Source organism: Lissotriton vulgaris, chromosome 2_1 (assembly GCF_964263255.1).
Source record: "Lissotriton vulgaris chromosome 2_1, aLisVul1.2, whole genome shotgun sequence".
NCBI lineage: Eukaryota > Metazoa > Chordata > Amphibia > Caudata > Salamandridae > Lissotriton > Lissotriton vulgaris.
In genome coordinates, this window is record NC_141687.1 from 1168165236 (window position 1) to 1168184688 (window position 19453).

General features: G+C 48.2%; 1 protein-coding gene across 5 annotated transcripts in view; it reads left to right on the forward strand.

The window, feature by feature from the left end:
• The window catches only part of FGR (FGR proto-oncogene, Src family tyrosine kinase), a 310928-nt gene that overhangs the window by 219887 nt on the left and 71588 nt on the right, over positions 1–19453 (forward strand). For all 5 annotated transcript variants that reach the window (XM_086956871.1, XM_086956875.1, XM_086956874.1 and 2 more), the window contains one exon: positions 11653–11914. In XM_086956871.1, coding sequence (XP_086812997.1) covers positions 11665–11914 — 250 coding nt within the window. In that variant the 5' untranslated portion in view covers positions 11653–11664. The remainder of the gene's footprint in view (positions 1–11652; positions 11915–19453) is intronic.

Here is a 19453-nt window from a genome sequence, read left to right on the forward strand (position 1 = left end):
CGTTGATCCTGCCCTCTTCAACCATTGTTTACACAGAGATCCTTTCAGTTTGATCAACAGGATGGCAGAGAGGAGACCAGTCGATGCAGAGCCCTGAGGGCACAGAGCAAAGGCCCAGGAGAAATCGGAAGTAGGAAGGGAGTAAGATCCATGCATAGTGTCAACGAGATGGCCAAGATGAGGGAATGCTATGTAGGGACTAATGTATTTGTTTGCAAATGGGCAGAGGCTGCTTCTGCTGAGAAATGTTCCAATGAATGGTGTAAGATATGGTCGCTCTTTTTTATTTTTTTAAAGGGCCACTACTGTATTTAGGGTAGCAGATGCAGTCGCAATGGGATCAGAGGTACGAGGGACCATTGCATCTCATTTATTGCTGAATTATTAGTAAAAAGGGGAGTGTGTGCCCATTTTTTCTTATCGACAGTTAGGACCCAAGTCACCGCTGCTGCACAGGAAACCGTGACAAGCAACATTGAGGTTGTGAAGATAAAGAGGGGGATTAGATAAAGGACTTTTTTTTAACCCAAAATGGAAGACAGCCTGCTTCGAGCCTGTCCTGATGACCCAGTGGAGTGGGCTGAGAGACCTGACTGCAATGCAAGTTATCATTGGCGCTGCAGGTGCAGTGACACTGGGGTCCAGGAGTGTGAGGGGCGAAGTAACCCCAAATTATGTCAGTTTTACTAACCTTCCTTGCTCATATTAAGGCCCGGGGCACCACACTGTGGCAGTGTTGCTTTTCGCCTCAGAGTAATGGCCCAAGAGAAGGAAATATTGAGCACATTGGATATCTTAGTTTGGGCCTCAGCTAGATGGCACGGAGGGGGATGAGGCTAAAAATATGTCCATGTTTTAAAGAAAGGGCAGAAAAGACAGCCATCTTCACAAGGCTGTAGCTGTCATTAGTGAAGCAGGTGCAGTAGCTCGGAGGCACACTGGTGTTAATTGCTAGCACTAGGTCTGAGGGCAGCTTTACTGCAAAGAAGGGAGCAACATGTGTGAGCTTATTTTTTCTGAAATGGACAGAGAGAAGATTGGGGTCATGGCGAGTTATGGTGGGGAAGGGGAAGACACAGAAGACAGCCTGCAGCTCAGGGCGTCAGCTATCATTAATACAGAAGGTGCAGTTGCACTGGGGGGTCCAGGAAAGTGAGGGCCTCACAATACCTGCTTTCTGGAGAGCAGTGTTTTTTGGTCAATTTCTGTTTTTGATGCATTTGTCTCGCATGTAGCACAGAATATGAGCTACAGAAAAAGGACCCCTGAAATGATGTCAAAGGCCCAACATCTGCGCCCAGCGCTAACCATCTAGCTACCAATCCTTGCCATCATGTTTTGAAGGGGGGCGCACTTTAAAACATTTTGCCTAGGGAAGCTCAGAGCAAAAAAGTTTGAAGACCTGCTCTAAACTATGTTGTCTGATGCAAAGGGCTTATAAGACCTATTTTGCCAAGGAATAGCTCTCGCAACTCAGGCCGTAGACTGAAGAATCACAGTGACCCATGGACAGCTCCACTGTCCGAGGCCTAAGCCCGTTAAGAGAGAAAGTGTGTGTGTGTGTGTCTGTCAGGAATGGCCTTCTGTGCAAGGCACACACTGCAGATTCATTATATGAACCAAGAGAGCGCTCTAGTGTGTGAGTCCTGAGCATGTGAGATCCGTGCGATCATATGAACACTATTTTTGAGGAAGTTGGATCTGTGCAATCTTAGGTTTAGCTCTGATGCTTGAATCTTCAGCCTGTAGAATTTCTGTAACCCAAGGGTCTGTGTTTTGTTTTTGCCACCCTTTAAGATTTGAGGTCTCTCTTGCTCAGCCGTGCCCTGCTAGGTGTATGGATGGGTCCTCTGTGCCAGGCCTAAGCCTGTAAGACCCCTTTAACACAAGGTGTCAGATTGCGGTCTCCACCTGAGCATGTAGTGACTGTGTATCTCTATGAAGGCCTGACCCAGAAGGTGTTTTGAATCTGAGAACTTTGCTGTCGGAACCCTGACATGATGAGGGCTTTGGAACCTGAATGGATAGATCTGCGGCTTGAGACCATAGGCCTCTGTGGTCTGATGGACAGCTCTGCTCTGTGAGGTCTCAGACTATAAGATACATGTATTCGTATAGCTCTACTGTCTGTGCCCTGATGCTCTGAAATCTATGTCAACTCTTAGGGAGCTTGGTGGTGGAGGCCCAAACGCTGAAAATCTGGGGAATTGTAGGAATAGTTAAGTCTTTTGTATTCTGTAGAACAACTTTGCTGCCCGAGGCTGTAAAATATTCTAAGGGTTGCTTCAGCTGTTTTAATTTTAAGCATACACGGAGAGTACTTATTAGGACAGGGCGCGGGTATTCCTGTGGAACTATGCTACGCAAAGCCTTGCGTCGATTCTCTTAATATTATAAAAGCCCATGGGCACAGCACGACATTTTGTGCACCACTTGAGCGTTAACTAAAACTCTTAGTAAACTCCCCCCCCCCCCTCCCCCCAGCTGTTTGTATTGTTCTGCTGTCTGATGCTTGAGTCTGACTGAAATATTAGTGCGGATCGTATAACCAGGGTCAGGTACCCCCCTCTCCAATGCCAGGTTCCTCTTTTGTGGTCACATTCTGCTCGCTTACTTCCGCTCTTCACTCGTTCGTGCCTCCCCCTTCTCCTCTTTCTTGTTTCCCACGTTTCTTTTCTCATTTAATGTGCTTTCTGTTCTGCCCACTTGCTTCACTTATTGTTTTAATCTTTTCAGTCTCACCCATGTTTTCCTTTTCCTGATCTTTTTTTCTTTTCTCTCCTTCTCTTTGTCTCTTCTTTCAATCTCCCCTTTATTTGGCGATCTCTGGTTTTCCCTTTAGCTTACTCGCAGCTTTTTTTCCCCTTTCATCTCTCCATCTGTCTCACTCTCTTCCTTTCTCTCTGAATCTCTCACTTTTGCCTTTCTCTCTCGCTTTCTTCTCGCTCCTTCCCGGCTCTCTATACCTCCATCTCTCACTCTGTCTGTATTTCTGTCTCTCTCTCGCCTCTCTTTTACTATACCGCCCTCTCTCTTTCTCGCTGCCTAGCAGTTTCTATCTCTGTCCTTCTTTTTTTTTTTTCTCTCTCCTCTCTCCTCCCCTGGCAGGTGTCTGTGCCGAGCTCTGTCACTGTGCATTAGAAGCCCTAGGGGTGTGCATGCGAGCCCCCATTCTTGCCCCCTCCCCCTTTTATACTTCACGGTTGTTGCCCGCAGTGAGGCCCCCCCCCAGCTCTGCTGCGAGAAATGCCTCCCCCTCAACCCCCCTCCCCAGGCTGCAGAGGTGCTGATCCGTCATGGCGCATTACGGGTGGACAGCTGATGTGTTTACTGTCTAATCGGACTGACAGGTCGGTGGAGAACAGCCATGACCCCCAGGGCACGAGGACACTAGCCTTCGCCTCTGCTCCGCCCTTTGTTCCTTCTCCTGTAAACGCTGCATATGAATATATCTCAGAAAGCCTAGGTGTTTCCGGGTACAATATTAGCTGGCGCGACAACAACAAAGACTGTGGTGAGGCGGTCTCGTGCGTTATTCCCTTCTTGAGCTGTGTGCAGACCTCGTGGCAGAGAGATGGCTTATTGCCTGATTCGCATTCAGTGTTCGGTCCACGATGCGTCTCTCATCCTCAGCATCTTTATCTGCTCCAGGAGGGAAGGCCCATCGGGCACGTGCGCCACAACATTTATTGCACGCACTGGCGTTTGTTGCTAGAATTAGCTACGCCCTGTGACCATCGGCATCCCCCCCCCCCCCTCCCACACACACGTGTCACTTCTAGTTCTTGTACTAAACCAATGTTCGCCACTGGGAGCAAAGGGGGTGCTCACTGCCTCCCTCGAACACCCACTGGCACTGCTACAGTGATTGGGACTCTGGACGGTGTATCATTCCAATATTCCTATATTACTCATTCTACTTACTAATCAAGGGACATGCTAGTGTCGTACCTGTGAGCTAATCAGAAAGGTCTGAATACTTCTAAAACATACCTGTTTGTAATAAGCGGTCGCGTGAGGTAGTGTGCCTTAAACCTAAACAAAATGGCTGCCCTGCTTTGCTGCTGATGCAATTTTCTCTCTGGTGCTGTAAGGCTCATCACAGGAGGGCGAGTGTTATGAGTACAAATAGAAGTGCATACAAGATTTGGTGCCGTGGTGCAGGTGTGCCTTTGTGGCGGGGAAGAGCCAGCCAGCCTCTGTGGCCCCGTAGGTGGCAGTGACGTAGCTGCAATGCCATGAGCGGGAATACATTCTGGTCTCCCTTAGCAACAGACTTTGGAGAGCTGGATGCAGCCTGGCTCTGTCAGTGACTGTCAGCTCTTGGATACGTCCTTCTGGATGATTGGGCGAATTTCTTGTGACTGGAATGTCTGTCTTGATACTGAAGCAATGTCAGTTTTCACTTGGATTCTCTTTGGAGGAGCGAAATCACATCTGTATCACATCAAAATAATCAGTTTTCAGCTGGAGCTGGCATTATTGAATGGTTTTGTTAGTGCCGCTCCCACGGTCGTTATTCATGAAGGCATGAATATGTTTTCGATGAGTGGCGTGGTGATAACCATCACCTTTGTGGCACCATCATTGGTCAGATTTTGTTGGAAGCCATCTTTGAATGGGGAACTATGATTGGCACCTAATTAGGAGGAAAAGACCCGAGGGCCTATGGGTGCCTCAAGTGCCATCGCACGTTTCAAGTTTCTACAATTATTCATATAAAACATTTTACCAGCTTTCCATAATTCCTGATTATATAGACTTTGCAATATTCTGTAATCGCCATCTTCATCACATTGAACATTTCTGTAATGGCTCAGTTACCCGACTTATAGCTTTATAAAGCTAGAAGTATGTAACTTGTCCAAGCATACAGTGCTCGTCAGCACATCTTTTAATTTGCTACAATGTCCCAAATATCACACATTCTGTTTATCCATTTTGCCCAGCCTAACATACCTGATAAGTTTTCATAATGTCCAAGTCTGCACATAACATGTTAGTAAATTTGAAAACGTGTAATTTTTTTCATTAGGCCAATTAATTTATAACCCTTTCAATGTTTTTGCAAGGCTCCGCTTGCCGTACATTGCACATTCTAAAACACTGCTTGTTTGTAGTACATATTCCAAATTTTCATAATGCCCCAGGTAGCAGAATTTGCAAATTCGATACTGCCTCTTACTAGTGAGCTCAGCTAACCCACCCTTTGTAGACACTTTGGGGTAGGCGGCGTTCTCAGCAAATAAGATTTGTTAGTCTTGTGTGAAGTGTAAAGAGGTGTGTTCCTCAGCCTACTGTCACACTGGGGAAGGCCTACATTTGAGATGTTTGAAGACAACTATTCTGCCCCTTTGCATTATCAGGCTAGACTGCCATTTTGGGTGACTGGTCTAGTTTGGGACTTTTAAATGTAGCTGCCATGCCAACCTATGTCTGTCATGACTTTTAGCCTGTTGTGTTTTTTTTAGCTAACAACATGTTGCATTCTAGGACTGGTAGGTTCTCTTTTCTGTCTGTCTTTGCTAAAAATGGCAACTTGGTAAAGAACTGTTGGAAGACACCCGGGGGCTGGTTGAAGGTGTCACATATGTCATGGGTGTGCTTATCAGCAATGCATTGACATACCTGTTTTTAGGTTTCGCCTATTACCATTCTCTTGCGAATGGAATGGCGAAAATTCATGGGCTCGATCGAATAGTCAAACCACTGCGGTTTCCACTGCGGTTTCTTTACAGTGCATGTGAGGTCACGTGACCACAAAAGCGGGTCACGTGACCACACACGCACGAGCATCTCCCTAATCCGCCTGCCCCCACCAGGCTCTCCCGCCCCCATCCGGCTTCCCTCCGCGCATCTGCCTATCACACTTCTCCCCTCGCACGCATTCCCGCCCCCCCCCACCAGGCTCTCCCGCCCCCATCCGGCCCATCTGCCACCAGGCTCTCCCGCCCCCATCCGGCCCATCTGCCGATCACACTTCTCCCCTCGCACGCATTCCCGCCCCCCCACCAGGCTCTCCCGCCCCCATCCGGCCATTTGCTTTTTCGAGCCGAGCATGGCGGAATAGTCTTGCTTTCCCGGTTTTAGCTTGTTTCTGTGTGTGGTGAATTAAGTTTCCACTGATGCTACCTAGACTGCGCATCTCCCTAATCCGCCTCCTCCCCTCGCTCGCATTCCCGCCCCCCCACCAGGCTCTCCCGCCCCCATCCGGCTTCCCTCCAGCCATTTGCCAGCATACACTCTCCAAGCGCATGGCGCTTTCGCACACAGGCTAACCCTGCTAACTCTTTACCCTCTGTTCTGCGAGCCCTACTTTCTCTCTTCACTCATCTCTTACCTCTCTCCCCTCTCTCGCGTTGGCCTTTCACCCCAGCCCTTCTTGCCTTTTCCCCCACTCTACTCAGCCCCCTTCCTTCTCTCTGTCTTGGGTTGTTTCGTTATTTCTAGATTATCCTCTCACTTTTCGCCTTGTTCTCCTTTCTCACATCCCTAGCTTGACTCCGCCTTTCGCCGTTTCCTTCCTTCCTCCCACCATTTCCTTCACTCCCAGTGCATTTCCTCACCTTCCTTCTCTGTCCACCTTCCCTTCTATATGTACTCTCGCTCTCCTCGCTTCCTTTCCTTTTCTTACTTTTTTCACCTCCCCAGTGCATGTTCCTTTCCCTTCCAACCTTCTACTTTTCCTCCTTTCCCACAAACCCGTTTTTCAAGTTCCGTGTTATTATTGGGCACAACAGTCGGGCACTGTCCGTTATCTTGCCTCTCTCCTCTCAGGTCGTCCCATTCCTCCTGCACACACTCCCGCCCCCTCCCAATAATTCCCTTGCACATAACATATCACCACGGCTCGGCCTAAACTGGTTATTGAATATAAGCACTGCATCACTACACACTGTATGATACCTATTAATGTGATTATTTTGAGTGTCGGCGTTATTCCTGTTGTCACTGTCACCGTGATGCGAGTTACTTTCAAAGTTACAATTGAGTTCTATGTTGAGATGTTTACAGCGCCGTGCCGACATTAGTGTGCCTCGCAGATCTGTGCTGCGTACTGTTTTATTATGGTCATTATTCGTATTACTAGTTCAATTACTGTTCTCCTGTTCATGTGGTATACCATTATAATTAATATACTGTAGTTTAATATACTGAGTATTCTTTCAATATTTCTGTTAAGTTTTTGCTTCCACTAGGACTCATAGTTTCTTTCTGGGGAAGTATGTGTCCCTAAGTCCGCTGAACTTGCCCTAATGATACATGTAGGCTTAAAGCAAGGCTACTGGAATTATACCATTGTGCGGTCGCGTGATTTTCGCATAATTATAGATTTTCAGCATTTACAACATCGTCTGCATATTTTAACAACAATATGTTTTGTTTCTAGCTCAAACGGTTCCAACAATACTAAAAATGCAACAGCGTGGTGTTAGGTCCTTTTCAAAAATTGTTAACTGCGCTAACTCTTACCGATTCACTTGTGCAGAGCACTGTTTTCACCGATCACTTACGTTCACCCGTATTTACCTCTGTAACCAGCATGTTTTATGTGCGGCATCACTTGCACTGATTGTCGTGCTGTTTCTTGTTAAGCTAGGTTAGATGTTACTAATGTTTGTTTCCACGTCCATAGGTAAACAGGACCATCTGCTCGTGAATGCTGGCATGCTTGCCCATCCCCCTCACAGCGCTCATGGCACATGCATTCTTTTGTGTCAATTTTTTTCCACCCTTACGGCTCCCATTTCACCGCCACTTTTATGCTCTTAACGTTTCCCCACAGCTCTCACTTTCTTCTTAGACGCCGCGGCAGCGCGTTGTCTGTTTTCTACTTCTTGTGACCCCGGGGCTGCATTCCGGGTTTTGGAGTACTTCTTGTACTCACCACACCGCTAACTTCACCCCCAACGGCGTTTAATAAACACCGACATGGTTGGCTTCGGCAATGTGAGCTTCAAGCACTAGGGTATGCCAGACGGCCATATTTCTCTTAACTTTTTAACCGCGCTAACTCTTACATATTCACTTGTTCAGAGCAATGTGTTTTCACCCTAAGTGTTCTTTCTGTGTTTAAAGTTGTTTGTCCTGGCCCCAAAAAAATGATGTATCATGAGTCGGATCAGATGTAAAAAGAACCGCAGTGGAATACGGTTTAACAACTAGTATGTATTGTGGCTAGATTAGTGTTGAACTATGTGATACTAGGGTTCAGCTCAGGCTTGCCCCTGCATGCACAGCCAATTCATAGTCACAGGCAAGGCAATCCTAAGAGCAGTTCGTGCAGCGCTGCCTGTGCACGTATAAAAAACAAGCACTGGCGTTGCCAATAGGTTTCGCATTTGGAAAGTTGGAGCTATTGGTTTTGTAAATGACATTTTATATTTATATATTGTTATTGACAATGCCAATAACGATATATAAATATAAAATGACATTTACAAAACCAATAGCTCCAACTTTCAAAATGCGAAACCTATTGGCAACGCCAGTGCTTGTTTCTGTCTGATCCCTATCAGACTTGTGTACTGGGGACTGGCCCATTTAGCAACGAGCAAACCTCCAAGCCTTTCTCCATCTTTCGATTTTAAGGTTATACCGTGGGTAGCCATGTCAAGCAGCCGCTGCGGTGCCGGAAATGGTTAAGGCCAGCACCAGCAGGTGCAAGACAGAGGTCTGCTGATAGAGGCCTGTGTGCAGGCACAACTGAGGCCTAAACCACGGATGCCTTTCGCCTGGCTACAGTGGTCTCAGCAGTACGTCCCGTCTTCCTGCCGGGGTGAATATCGTACTGGTTGGGGGAGAGGCGTTCTTCCCGCCCTCAGACCACACGTTCAGAAAGATGTCTTTTTCACTGCCACTTTTGCCTACAAACTACTTTAACATCGGCCCACTTCATTGTCGTCTCAGCTCCATTTCCAGTGAAGATAAGGTGTTTTTCCCATAGTATGCGCACAACGTGACATTCCCTCCTTCCCAAATTCCTTTACCTTACTGCCCGCTACACCCAATAACTCTCAGAATCAGGATCTGTTGTCCACGGCGTAGCCTTTTTTATTCACATTACTCTAGGCAATTTACCACAGACCATTACCAAAGAAAGGTATCCTTCTTGGATATATAAGAATTATTCACATCATCACACTTTAGCTGCATCCCATATCAACGGCAGTAAGGAAATAAGGTACAAGATTACTCTTTAACTTTAAATCAACCATACACAACTTGGCCGTACATTTGAACTTTACAATTTAACTTTTAGACTCGGCCGTACACTAGAACTTGGCCGTACATTTGAACTGGCCCGTCTCGGCCACCAATGTCACACTGTGCTGCACACATCGCGTCGGCAGGCCCCAACGCGCAACAGCCAACAGTTACTTGACATCCAGGGCACCGCATACCGCACCGGCCCACCGGGGTACCTGAACACAAGGAGCCTCCCCAAGATACTACTAAATCCATACGTTGTGGGTTAGGGCAGTAAAGTCCAGGACCACTGGCAGGTTGGTCCCTCCTCCCTGCCGACCCACTACACAAGTGGAATCTACCCTCTCCTGGGGTCCAACGAATGGCTGCACCTCCATTGTTGTGCATCCCTCTTTGTTGTTAACTGTCAGCGCTCCGCCTTCGTGAAGCCACACTCTTCTGCCGGGTGGGTGGTCGATGACGCTCCTGAAGCTCAGGCTGCAGCCTAAGGGGACAAAGAGAATGAAACTCCCCAGGGCACAGCCTTATATACTTGTTAAGTTTAGTTTCCCGTAGGTTTCGTTTCTCCATGCCGCAGTCACAAAGTCATCACCACCAACCCCCTTCTTTTTGTCCTGGGGCCCGGAGGAGGAGGCTCAGCCCTGTGGCTCAACTAAGGCCGCCCCTCCCCTAGGCGCGGGGGGCGCCTGTTCGTACCTGCCAGCAGGGCCGTCTTAACAGCATTATAGGCCTCCGGGCAAACCAGTGCACTGGGTCCTGCCTAAACAACCACTCACAGGAATAAAAAAAAGTAAATTATCGATAAAATAAACATCTATTTATTGGAATAGATAAGCATGGGGCCCCTATGCTCATGGGGCCCCAGGGCAACTGCCCAGCCTGCCCATGCGTTAAGACAGCACTGTGTGCCAGCCCTCCAGAAATACTCTTAAATGCGCAGTACCCTGTTCTCAGGATGTTTTCCACTGAGACCCTGCCATAGGTGCCTCTGGTGTTGACATACTCGGATTGGTTTGCACTAAAGGAAATGCAGTTTATCACGTCTAACTATCAGTGTGCAGAATGGTGTCTGGTTTGCACCATAGGCTTTATGAGAAGAGGACGGACAGAGTGAAGCGGGGCCTGCAGACATATTGGGCGCACTCTGGTTCCTAAGGGCCATGAAGCTGAGCTTCCCGGTGGCGAGCACTCGAAAACTAGAAAGGGTGCTGGAGGCCTCTGGCTCAGTAAAGAAACCATTAAAAATGTCTCATCAGAGAAAGGGCAGCGAGTGCAGGAGCAGTGAAGAGGTAAAGGCAGGAAGAGAATAAAAAAAGAAAACCGCAATAGAGTCAGAGGGCAGTAGCACTCAGTCGGCCACCATGATAAACATCAGAGACAATGTGGGGGGTTGAATGAAGAGTAGAGAAGCAATAGGCAAACTCTAGGGCATGGGTACTTGCAAACATTTTCCCAGGGGCCAAAAGGTTGGGTTGCTGATGTGACCAAGGGCCGCATTGATACCAGCAGGGTGGCGGGCGAGGGAGGGCATCTACGGTAAGGTGGGTGTAAGGGACACAAAGCATATAGATCTAATGGCTGAACTGCAAAATGTGAAACCAGAAAACCTGGATCAATCCCGGATTCCCAACTTGCACAAATTGTGTGATTCTTAGCTGTTGTTTTATTTCACTTTCTCTACTTTTCTTTCATTATCACATAAGAGAACCTTAAAATACATTGCTTCAGGACGCGCCCTTTACAAAACCTTCTCCTGTCTTCAATTTAATAAACTATTGTGTTATTTGTATGTACCAGCAACCCAGGGCATCAAAAGGGTGCCCAAACCAATGACTCGCCTCTTAGTTCACAATTGGTATTGTTGTCATGGTGGGTGGGGGGGGAGGGGGGGACATGAATGTATCTAAAATATTGTATTAAAACTATCACTTCAAAAAACACATATTTCTCAATGCTCAGATATAATGTAATGTAATGCAATGTGGAAACGTTCTCCATGTTAATGAAATGCACTTTTTGGATTTTGATGAAATGTTATCATATTTCTACACGTTTGCTGCAAGATGTCTTAAAAAACGAAGGTGTTTCGTGGTGCAGGACATCTTTTCTTTTCTTTTACTTAAGTTAATCTATAAACAAATGCTTGCCCGTCCATTTAACATCTCTCCGAAGGTTACTTCTGAGCCGAGTAAACAGCAGTTCGGTGCTGGGGTGCCCCCCCCCCCCCCCCCCCCGGCTGTACTAGGAGTATCACTGAGTCTAGGGCGTGAAGGGGCAGGGGATTGGTTTTCTATGGTCACAAGCTGAGTTTTTATGTAACAGGAGATCTGTGGTAGTGAAAGTGGCTGATTCACACCCATTATGGGTGTCTCCTGTTTTTGTCTTGTGGCGGTGAGAGCTGTTGTGCTAACCTGGCTAATAATGCCTGTCTTTCGCCAACAGACCAGCATTGAAATGGGTTGTGCGCAGTGCAAGAAGAAGAGTCCGGACAAATCGCTGGTGGACGGTGGCGATGTCGCGGCGGGCGCAAACCCCAACGTCCGCTATGGCCCTGACCCCACGCAGCACAATCACTCAGGCAACTTCAACCGCATTCCGGACTTCAACAACTACCCTACACCTCTCGTCTCTGCAGCCATGCCCTTCGGGGGCACCAACCCCTACCCCAGCAATGGCTCCCAGATGCGTGCAGGCGGCATAACCGGTTAGTAAAAGGTACCCAAGGGGTCTCCAAAACCCTGGCAGTGGTACACGCGGGGACTGTCCCATAAGGGACTTCTTTGGCACTGGCCTAATGCTGTTGGCAGTCTTGTAGTCTGAGAATGTGAGGTTTTGCAGAAGATGTTGCCACTTTCCATCTACAAGTGTGAATGTTTGTACAAGTGTGATGGCGTACAAGTGCCCAGAATTCCCTTTTATGAATATGGTGGCATTGGAGGGATGGTGCATGGTTCTCATATCCTACTGTACCTGAGACCGTGGCCTAGAGTTGTAGTGTGTAGTTCTTCCTGTGAATGTGAAGGCAACATGTGTGCAGTTGTCTCTGCCGAACTCCACTCTAATTTAGCGCCTGCTATCTCTGATACAAGAGTGCTCAAATCAAACGCTGAATGCATCATGACCAAAATGGTGCAATGATTTCACCTGCCCTCCTGCTTGTGGATTAGATGGGCTACAAATTCAAACGTCCGCTGAAGCAGGGCCAAGCTAGGCATGTAGAAAGGTGAACCGCGCCTCTCTGACTAGCCCTGCACTTGCTTTTGGTAGGATGGCCTAGCTCGAGGCTACCCCACAGGTAGGGAGGGGTTGTGAGAATCAAGTCAGAATATTTTCACAAGAAATATACACAAGAGCCTAATATCCAGACAAAACATTAAAAACATTTAGAATTTATCAACCAGTAACTAGGAGAAACGGCAGAAATATCTAAACAAATAGCACATTGACAATGAAATTAAGGCAACAGTCACTCTTAATGCAATCAGGCGTGAGAGTGAGATTAAGAAGGAAGTAGATATTGTTTGAAAACTTTTCTCAAAAGTTTCAAAGGGTCTTCGTAGAGAATTTGCTGGGGTGTGATGAATTCCCTCACTAAAAACTAATCATTTGTTTTTTTTAGAAGTTTGAGTGTTGGTCGAAAATGAATTGGATTTCTTAGTGCCACAGTTTCTTAGCTCTTCTGTCTCACAGATGCTGCCTTTACTCATTGGTCTGCAGTTGACAAAGGTGCTGAATCCCGGCAGGAGAGTCCAGCCTCAAGAGACAAACCCTGCACTCGCTTGGAAGCATGAGGCAGATGCTTGACGAATTGCAACACCCAAAGTAGTCTCGAACAAAGACCTAGGCACATGTGCAGCTTGTAGTTCCTTAAAGTATTCCCGGAAACGCTTGCTGTTACATGGCACAGGGCTTTATAGAATTGGCTGAAGAGTTCACTACATTTAATGGCTCTCAGTCAATCTGCAACCAGGAGACTACTGATGTAGAGACAAAGAAGTGCAAAGAACCAAGGAAACGGGCCTTCTCCATCTATGCTCCTAGTTAGGAACAGCAACTCTGTGTCCATCCGGAATTCTCCAACCGTGCTCCAATTTAAGAAGGAGCTGAAGACACACCTTTTGCAAAGAACACTACATCACAACACAATAACGGCCTGCTTTTGCTCCCAGAACCCAGTTACTCCTCCAATTCCTCGCTGGTTGTATCTTTCAGTTTAACCCTGTTTAGCGTTCGATTGCCTTTCAGCTAGGATTGTTATCTACACGCTTCCCTCCATCCGTAATGACTCGGGCTTTGGCCTTTCAGAAGCACTGGCTCTTAGCACCAAAACACTGGTTAAGCTAAAGCAAGCAACTATGACTGCCAACCAGTGGCGGCTGGCTTGTCCCGAGGGTGGTAAACCTTAATTTTTTAAAATTAAAACAACTTATTTGTGAGCGTGATGCAACGTCCTCCTCGATGGTCTTCTCTCCTCGAGGCAGGCTCCAAACTCCCTTCACTCCTAGCACTGCTCTCACCAGCATGGGAGCAATGCTAGGATTGGTGGGAGAGGCCTCACTCGGCGTTCCACCACGCTCTGGAGGCTTTGGCTTTCTCTAACCCAGCTGTCTTAAGACAGCTGGGTTTGAGAGGTTTAAAGTACGCATGCGTGGCTGTTCTTCTAAATAAAGTGGGACAAAAAGCCACGTGCACTTTAAACAAAGTGCCCTGCTCTCTCTGCTGCTGTCTTTCAGCAGCAACCCCGCCCCCGTCCTGACGCCCCGTTCAGGTCGGGGTGAAGAAAAATACAATGGTAATTAATTAATTTCAATACCATTTTATTTTTCTCTTATGGGCATTTGAGTGGGTCAATGCGCCTCCGCTTAAACTGAGGAGCCGCCCCTGCTACCAACTTCTGAGAGCTCTACGTCACGGCTGGCAAACCCTCACTGAAGCTACAGTGTGGGCTCCGAATATCCCAGCATAGGTGGTAACCTCTTTGCTCTAAAAAGGGAAATATTGGGTCTTGTTTCGTTTGGTTTTCGATGTGTGCAGTCAGTGGCGGAGTGAATGACCCACTGAATTTTGGGATGGCAATGGTCCCGATGGGCTGATGAACTGAGTCAGACTAAAACATTAAGTGTATGTTCATGGGCCTCTTCTGCCTGCAGGTCTGCATACAAATGCTTACAAATAAAATTACTAAGGAATATCATGTCAGAGCAGTGTGGGCTGAATTCCACAGTCAAAAAACCGAGAAGGATAAATTATGCATATATGAGAAAACATGAAGAAACGGGCACATAAAAAAGGGAGCAAGAGATAGAAAGGTAAAAAAGAAAAGGTAATGATGAGAGACAAAAGATGGGTAGACAGAAAGAGGAAAGAAAGAAGAGCAGGGGTCGGAAGGAAGGAAACACATAAGGAAATAAGGAAGAAAAGGTAAAGGATAGGATAGAAGGGAGAATGGATGGAAGCGGGAATGGATGGGTGTAGAGGGACAAGGTCTATAAGTAAAAGGGTGAAAGGGCAGAAGGATTAAGAATGAGCGGAAAGGGACGAGGAAAAGGATGGATATAGATGGGTGAAAGGATGTATGGAAAGGTGAAAACCTAGACAGATGAGGGGAAGAATAGACACATGGGTGAAATGGCGGATGGCACAGGAAGAGGGGAAGCCGTTTGAATGAAAGGTGAGATTCACTAACTCACCATAAGTATATTTCCTACGGAGGTTTGGCATAACAGAATGAAGCTAATTCTGGATTAATGACAAGGGTAAAGCAGCGGCACCTCAGAGGGCACTGGCTGCGGCTGGTTTAAAAATTAGACATGGTTCTCTTAATACTGATTCTTCTGGTGCCAATATCGCACCAAGAGTCAGGTTGGTTGTCGAGAAATGCCAAAATAAAAATCGCTTGAAGGCAAAAGTGCTCCTGCTCTGTGACCAGTGCGCAGAACAGCATCTTTTCTAACACCAGGCTCGTCTCACCGCATCTGTAGCTCTGAAATAAGCAGAAAACCTGTCTCTTCAAGGAGCACCCCCTCCACCTGTCATCGATACAGAGCCCCCGAAACCCAAGATAGCCTTCGATGCCCACTCCTTGTTTCATGTACGCCATCTTAGATCATCTGCCAGTCACTCTCAATTTACTGCGATTATTGCCTCTGTTCTACAGATGCATACTTTCTGCAGAGTAAGTGATTAGTTTATTATAAAGTGTGTAATATCTTATCTACACTACAGAATCCTTTTCCCTCGCAGGCACTAGGTCTCCCCAGATTTGGCCTTTTTCCTTGAGGTACACCAATATCCTCTGTGTAATGGGGTTGTAGGAGAATCTAATAACTCTTGTGCCCAGAAAAGAAGATTGCCTGGGTTCACCCTAATCTCACTTTTTCCTTCCCTTATATAGGCATTGGGTTATGAGTTATAATGTGATATTTACATTTCTGTAATGCTAACCACCATTGTTACCGCATTTGTTCTCTATATAGATGGCCTCTCGTATAGATGTGGAAAGTACCATCAAGGTCCATTGAGGAACCATCAAGTGTCTGTTGTCCACTCCATACGATTAGCATCTGGTTTATGATGCAGCGCACATTAGGATGGGAGGGAGTGATTACATTGACAACTTACAGATTCTAGCGGTGGTAGGCTGCTCACGCGCTCCCACGCTACTCGAACCTTGATTTTATACATTTTACCTTGCTCAGCTCGCTGACTGATAGCGGTGCTGTGTACCTGGCACTTTTTAAATAACTGGAATGAGACTTTAGCGCTGCGCGCTCGCGTGTGCATTTATGCAGGCTAACTCGAACCTTCACTTTATATTCTGCTGTTGAGGAACCTACCTCCATCTTCTCGCTCTTGACCCTGGTCCGCCCCGGCTGTGTGCCGTTTGAGCGGAGGGTCAGCCCACGAGCGACACTTCCTGCCTGGTCCTGCTCCACTTCCGCCCTGCCTCTCCACCGTGCAGGTCAGCGGTCTAGTGGCTGCAGGATTCCAGGTATTTGTTTGTTCCTGCTCCCCCCCGCGCTCAGACAACTTACAGATTCTAGCGGTGGTAGGCTGCTCACGCGCTCCCACGCTACTCGAACCTTGATTTTATACATTTTACCTTGCTCAGCTCGCTGACTGATAGCGGTGCTGTGTACCTGGCACTTTTTAAATAACTGGAATGAGACTTTAGCGCTGCGCGCTCGCGTGTGCATTTATGCAGGCTAACTCGAACCTTCACTTTATATTCTGCTGTTGAGGAACCTACCTCCATCTTCTCGCTCTTGACCCTGGTCCGCCCCGGCTGTGTGCCGTTTGAGCGGAGGGTCAGCCCACGAGCGACACTTCCTGCCTGGTCCTGCTCCACTTCCGCCCTGCCTCTCCACCGTGCAGGTCAGCGGTCTAGTGGCTGCAGGATTCCAGGTATTTGTTTGTTCCTGCTCCCCCCCGCGCTCAGACAACTTACAGATTCTAGCGGTGGTAGGCTGCTCACGCGCTCCCACGCTACTCGAACCTTGATTTTATACATTTTACCTTGCTCAGCTCGCTGACTGATAGCGGTGCTGTGTACCTGGCACTTTTTAAATAACTGGAATGAGACTTTAGCGCTGCGCGCTCGCGTGTGCATTTATGCAGGCTAACTCGAACCTTCACTTTATATTCTGCTGTTGAGGAACCTACCTCCATCTTCTCGCTCTTGACCCTGGTCCGCCCCGGCTGTGTGCCGTTTGAGCGGAGGGTCAGCCCACGAGCGACACTTCCTGCCTGGTCCTGCTCCACTTCCGCCCTGCCTCTCCACCGTGCAGGTCAGCGGTCTAGTGGCTGCAGGATTCCAGGTATTTGTTTGTTCCTGCTCCCCCCGCGCTCAGACAACTTACAGATTCTAGCGGTGGTAGGCTGCTCACGCGCTCCCACGCTACTCGAACCTTGATTTTATACATTTTACCTTGCTCAGCTCGCTGACTGATAGCGGTGCTGTGTACCTGGCACTTTTTAAATAACTGGAATGAGACTTTAGCGCTGCGCGCTCGCGTGTGCATTTATGCAGGCTAACTCGAACCTTCACTTTATATTCTGCTGTTGAGGAACCTACCTCCATCTTCTCGCTCTTGACCCTGGTCCGCCCCGGCTGTGTGCCGTTTGAGCGGAGGGTCAGCCCACGAGCGACACTTCCTGCCTGGTCCTGCTCCACTTCCGCCCTGCCTCTCCACCGTGCAGGTCAGCGGTCTAGTGGCTGCAGGATTCCAGGTATTTGTTTGTTCCTGCTCCCCCCCGCGCTCAGACAACTTACAGATTCTAGCGGTGGTAGGCTGCTCACGCGCTCCCACGCTACTCGAACCTTGATTTTATACATTTTACCTTGCTCAGCTCGCTGACTGATAGCGGTGCTGTGTACCTGGCACTTTTTAAATAACTGGAATGAGACTTTAGCGCTGCGCGCTCGCGTGTGCATTTATGCAGGCTAACTCGAACCTTCACTTTATATTCTGCTGTTGAGGAACCTACCTCCATCTTCTCGCTCTTGACCCTGGTCCGCCCCGGCTGTGTGCCGTTTGAGCGGAGGGTCAGCCCACGAGCGACACTTCCTGCCTGGTCCTGCTCCACTTCCGCCCTGCCTCTCCACCGTGCAGGTCAGCGGTCTAGTGGCTGCAGGATTCCAGGTATTTGTTTGTTCCTGCTCCCCCCCGCGCTCAGACAACTTACAGATTCTAGCGGTGGTAGGCTGCTCACGCGCTCCCACGCTACTCGAACCTTGATTTTATACATTTTACCTTGCTCAGCTCGCTGACTGATAGCGGTGCTGTGTACCTGGCACTTTTTAAATAACTGGAATGAGACTTTAGCGCTGCGCGCTCGCGTGTGCATTTATGCAGGCTAACTCGAACCTTCACTTTATATTCTGCTGTTGAGGAACCTACCTCCATCTTCTCGCTCTTGACCCTGGTCCGCCCCGGCTGTGTGCCGTTTGAGCGGAGGGTCAGCCCACGAGCGACACTTCCTGCCTGGTCCTGCTCCACTTCCGCCCTGCCTCTCCACCGTGCAGGTCAGCGGTCTAGTGGCTCACGGCAACCAGATATATATGGCAACCTGGAGCAAGCGCAGCGGACGAGCGCAGCGGGAGCGCCGACTTCGCGCCGAAGTCGCGCATAAGTCAAGCCCGTCTGCGCCCGTCCGCGGCCGGCCGGGGCTAGGGGCACGTCATTCTGCCCTTTCACTCACCTACTCCCCAGTAGACCTTTGTAGTCTGCAGGGCCCTTGGCCTCTAACCGCCTCCATCATTTCCCTTATATCCTCACTTGGCTTGTCCCCGTCACATGTTTCCTCTTCCCCCCACCATACCCCTATCAATCCTCCGATGGTTACTACCAACTTGGTACCCACCAAAACTCTCAAAGTTTTTTATCTTAATACCCGATCCGCTGTAGCACACTCGCATGAGCTATCAGTGCTGCTGGACTTTCATGCCCCAGACTTGCTGTTTCTCACAGAAACCTGGTTTCGTGATGATTCCCTCCCCGCCCTCTTAGCTACCTTGCCTGCTTCATATTACGCCCTACGCTCGGACCGTCTTAACGGCAGGGCTGGGGGAGGAGTAGCGCTTATTGCCCGAGCTGACCTTTCCTTTCAAATACTCCCTCTGCCGGATATTGCTACGACCGAGTACCTGGCTATCCGGACCACCTCTATTTCTCCTCCTCTTACTTGTTTACTTATCTACCGTCCCCCCCAATCACCTTCATTGTTCCTTTCGTCCTTTCTGGAAGTACTAGCTACAGTTGCTATTAACAACTCTTCCATCCTGCTCCTGGGCGATTTTAATTTCTGGCCGCTGGATCCGGCTGAGTGTACTTCCTCTAAGGAATTTTCGGAAACCCTCTGTTCTTTTAATTTTACACCTCACATCCACTCCCCCACCCATGTTAAAGGACATGTGCTTGACCAGATCTGATGAAAAAGAAGGGAGGCCTCCTCTATACTTAAATAGGGGACAAGGAGTCTAGTCAGGATGTAAACATGGGATCATTCCCAAGGGGTTACAGGTCACAAATGAACCCGGGATCTTCATTGGTAATTCTAAATTCATAGAGAAGTGGACTCTCGTCGCTAATAGATGCAGCCGCGACTGGATGCTTTTAATTATTGAAACCGCTACTGACATCCTAATAATAGAAAGACAGGAATTGGACGAAATGGAGAAAAAACTTAGTGAAAACCCGGCATTAAATGATGCTATTAAGAAACTGGAGGAAATCCAGAAAGA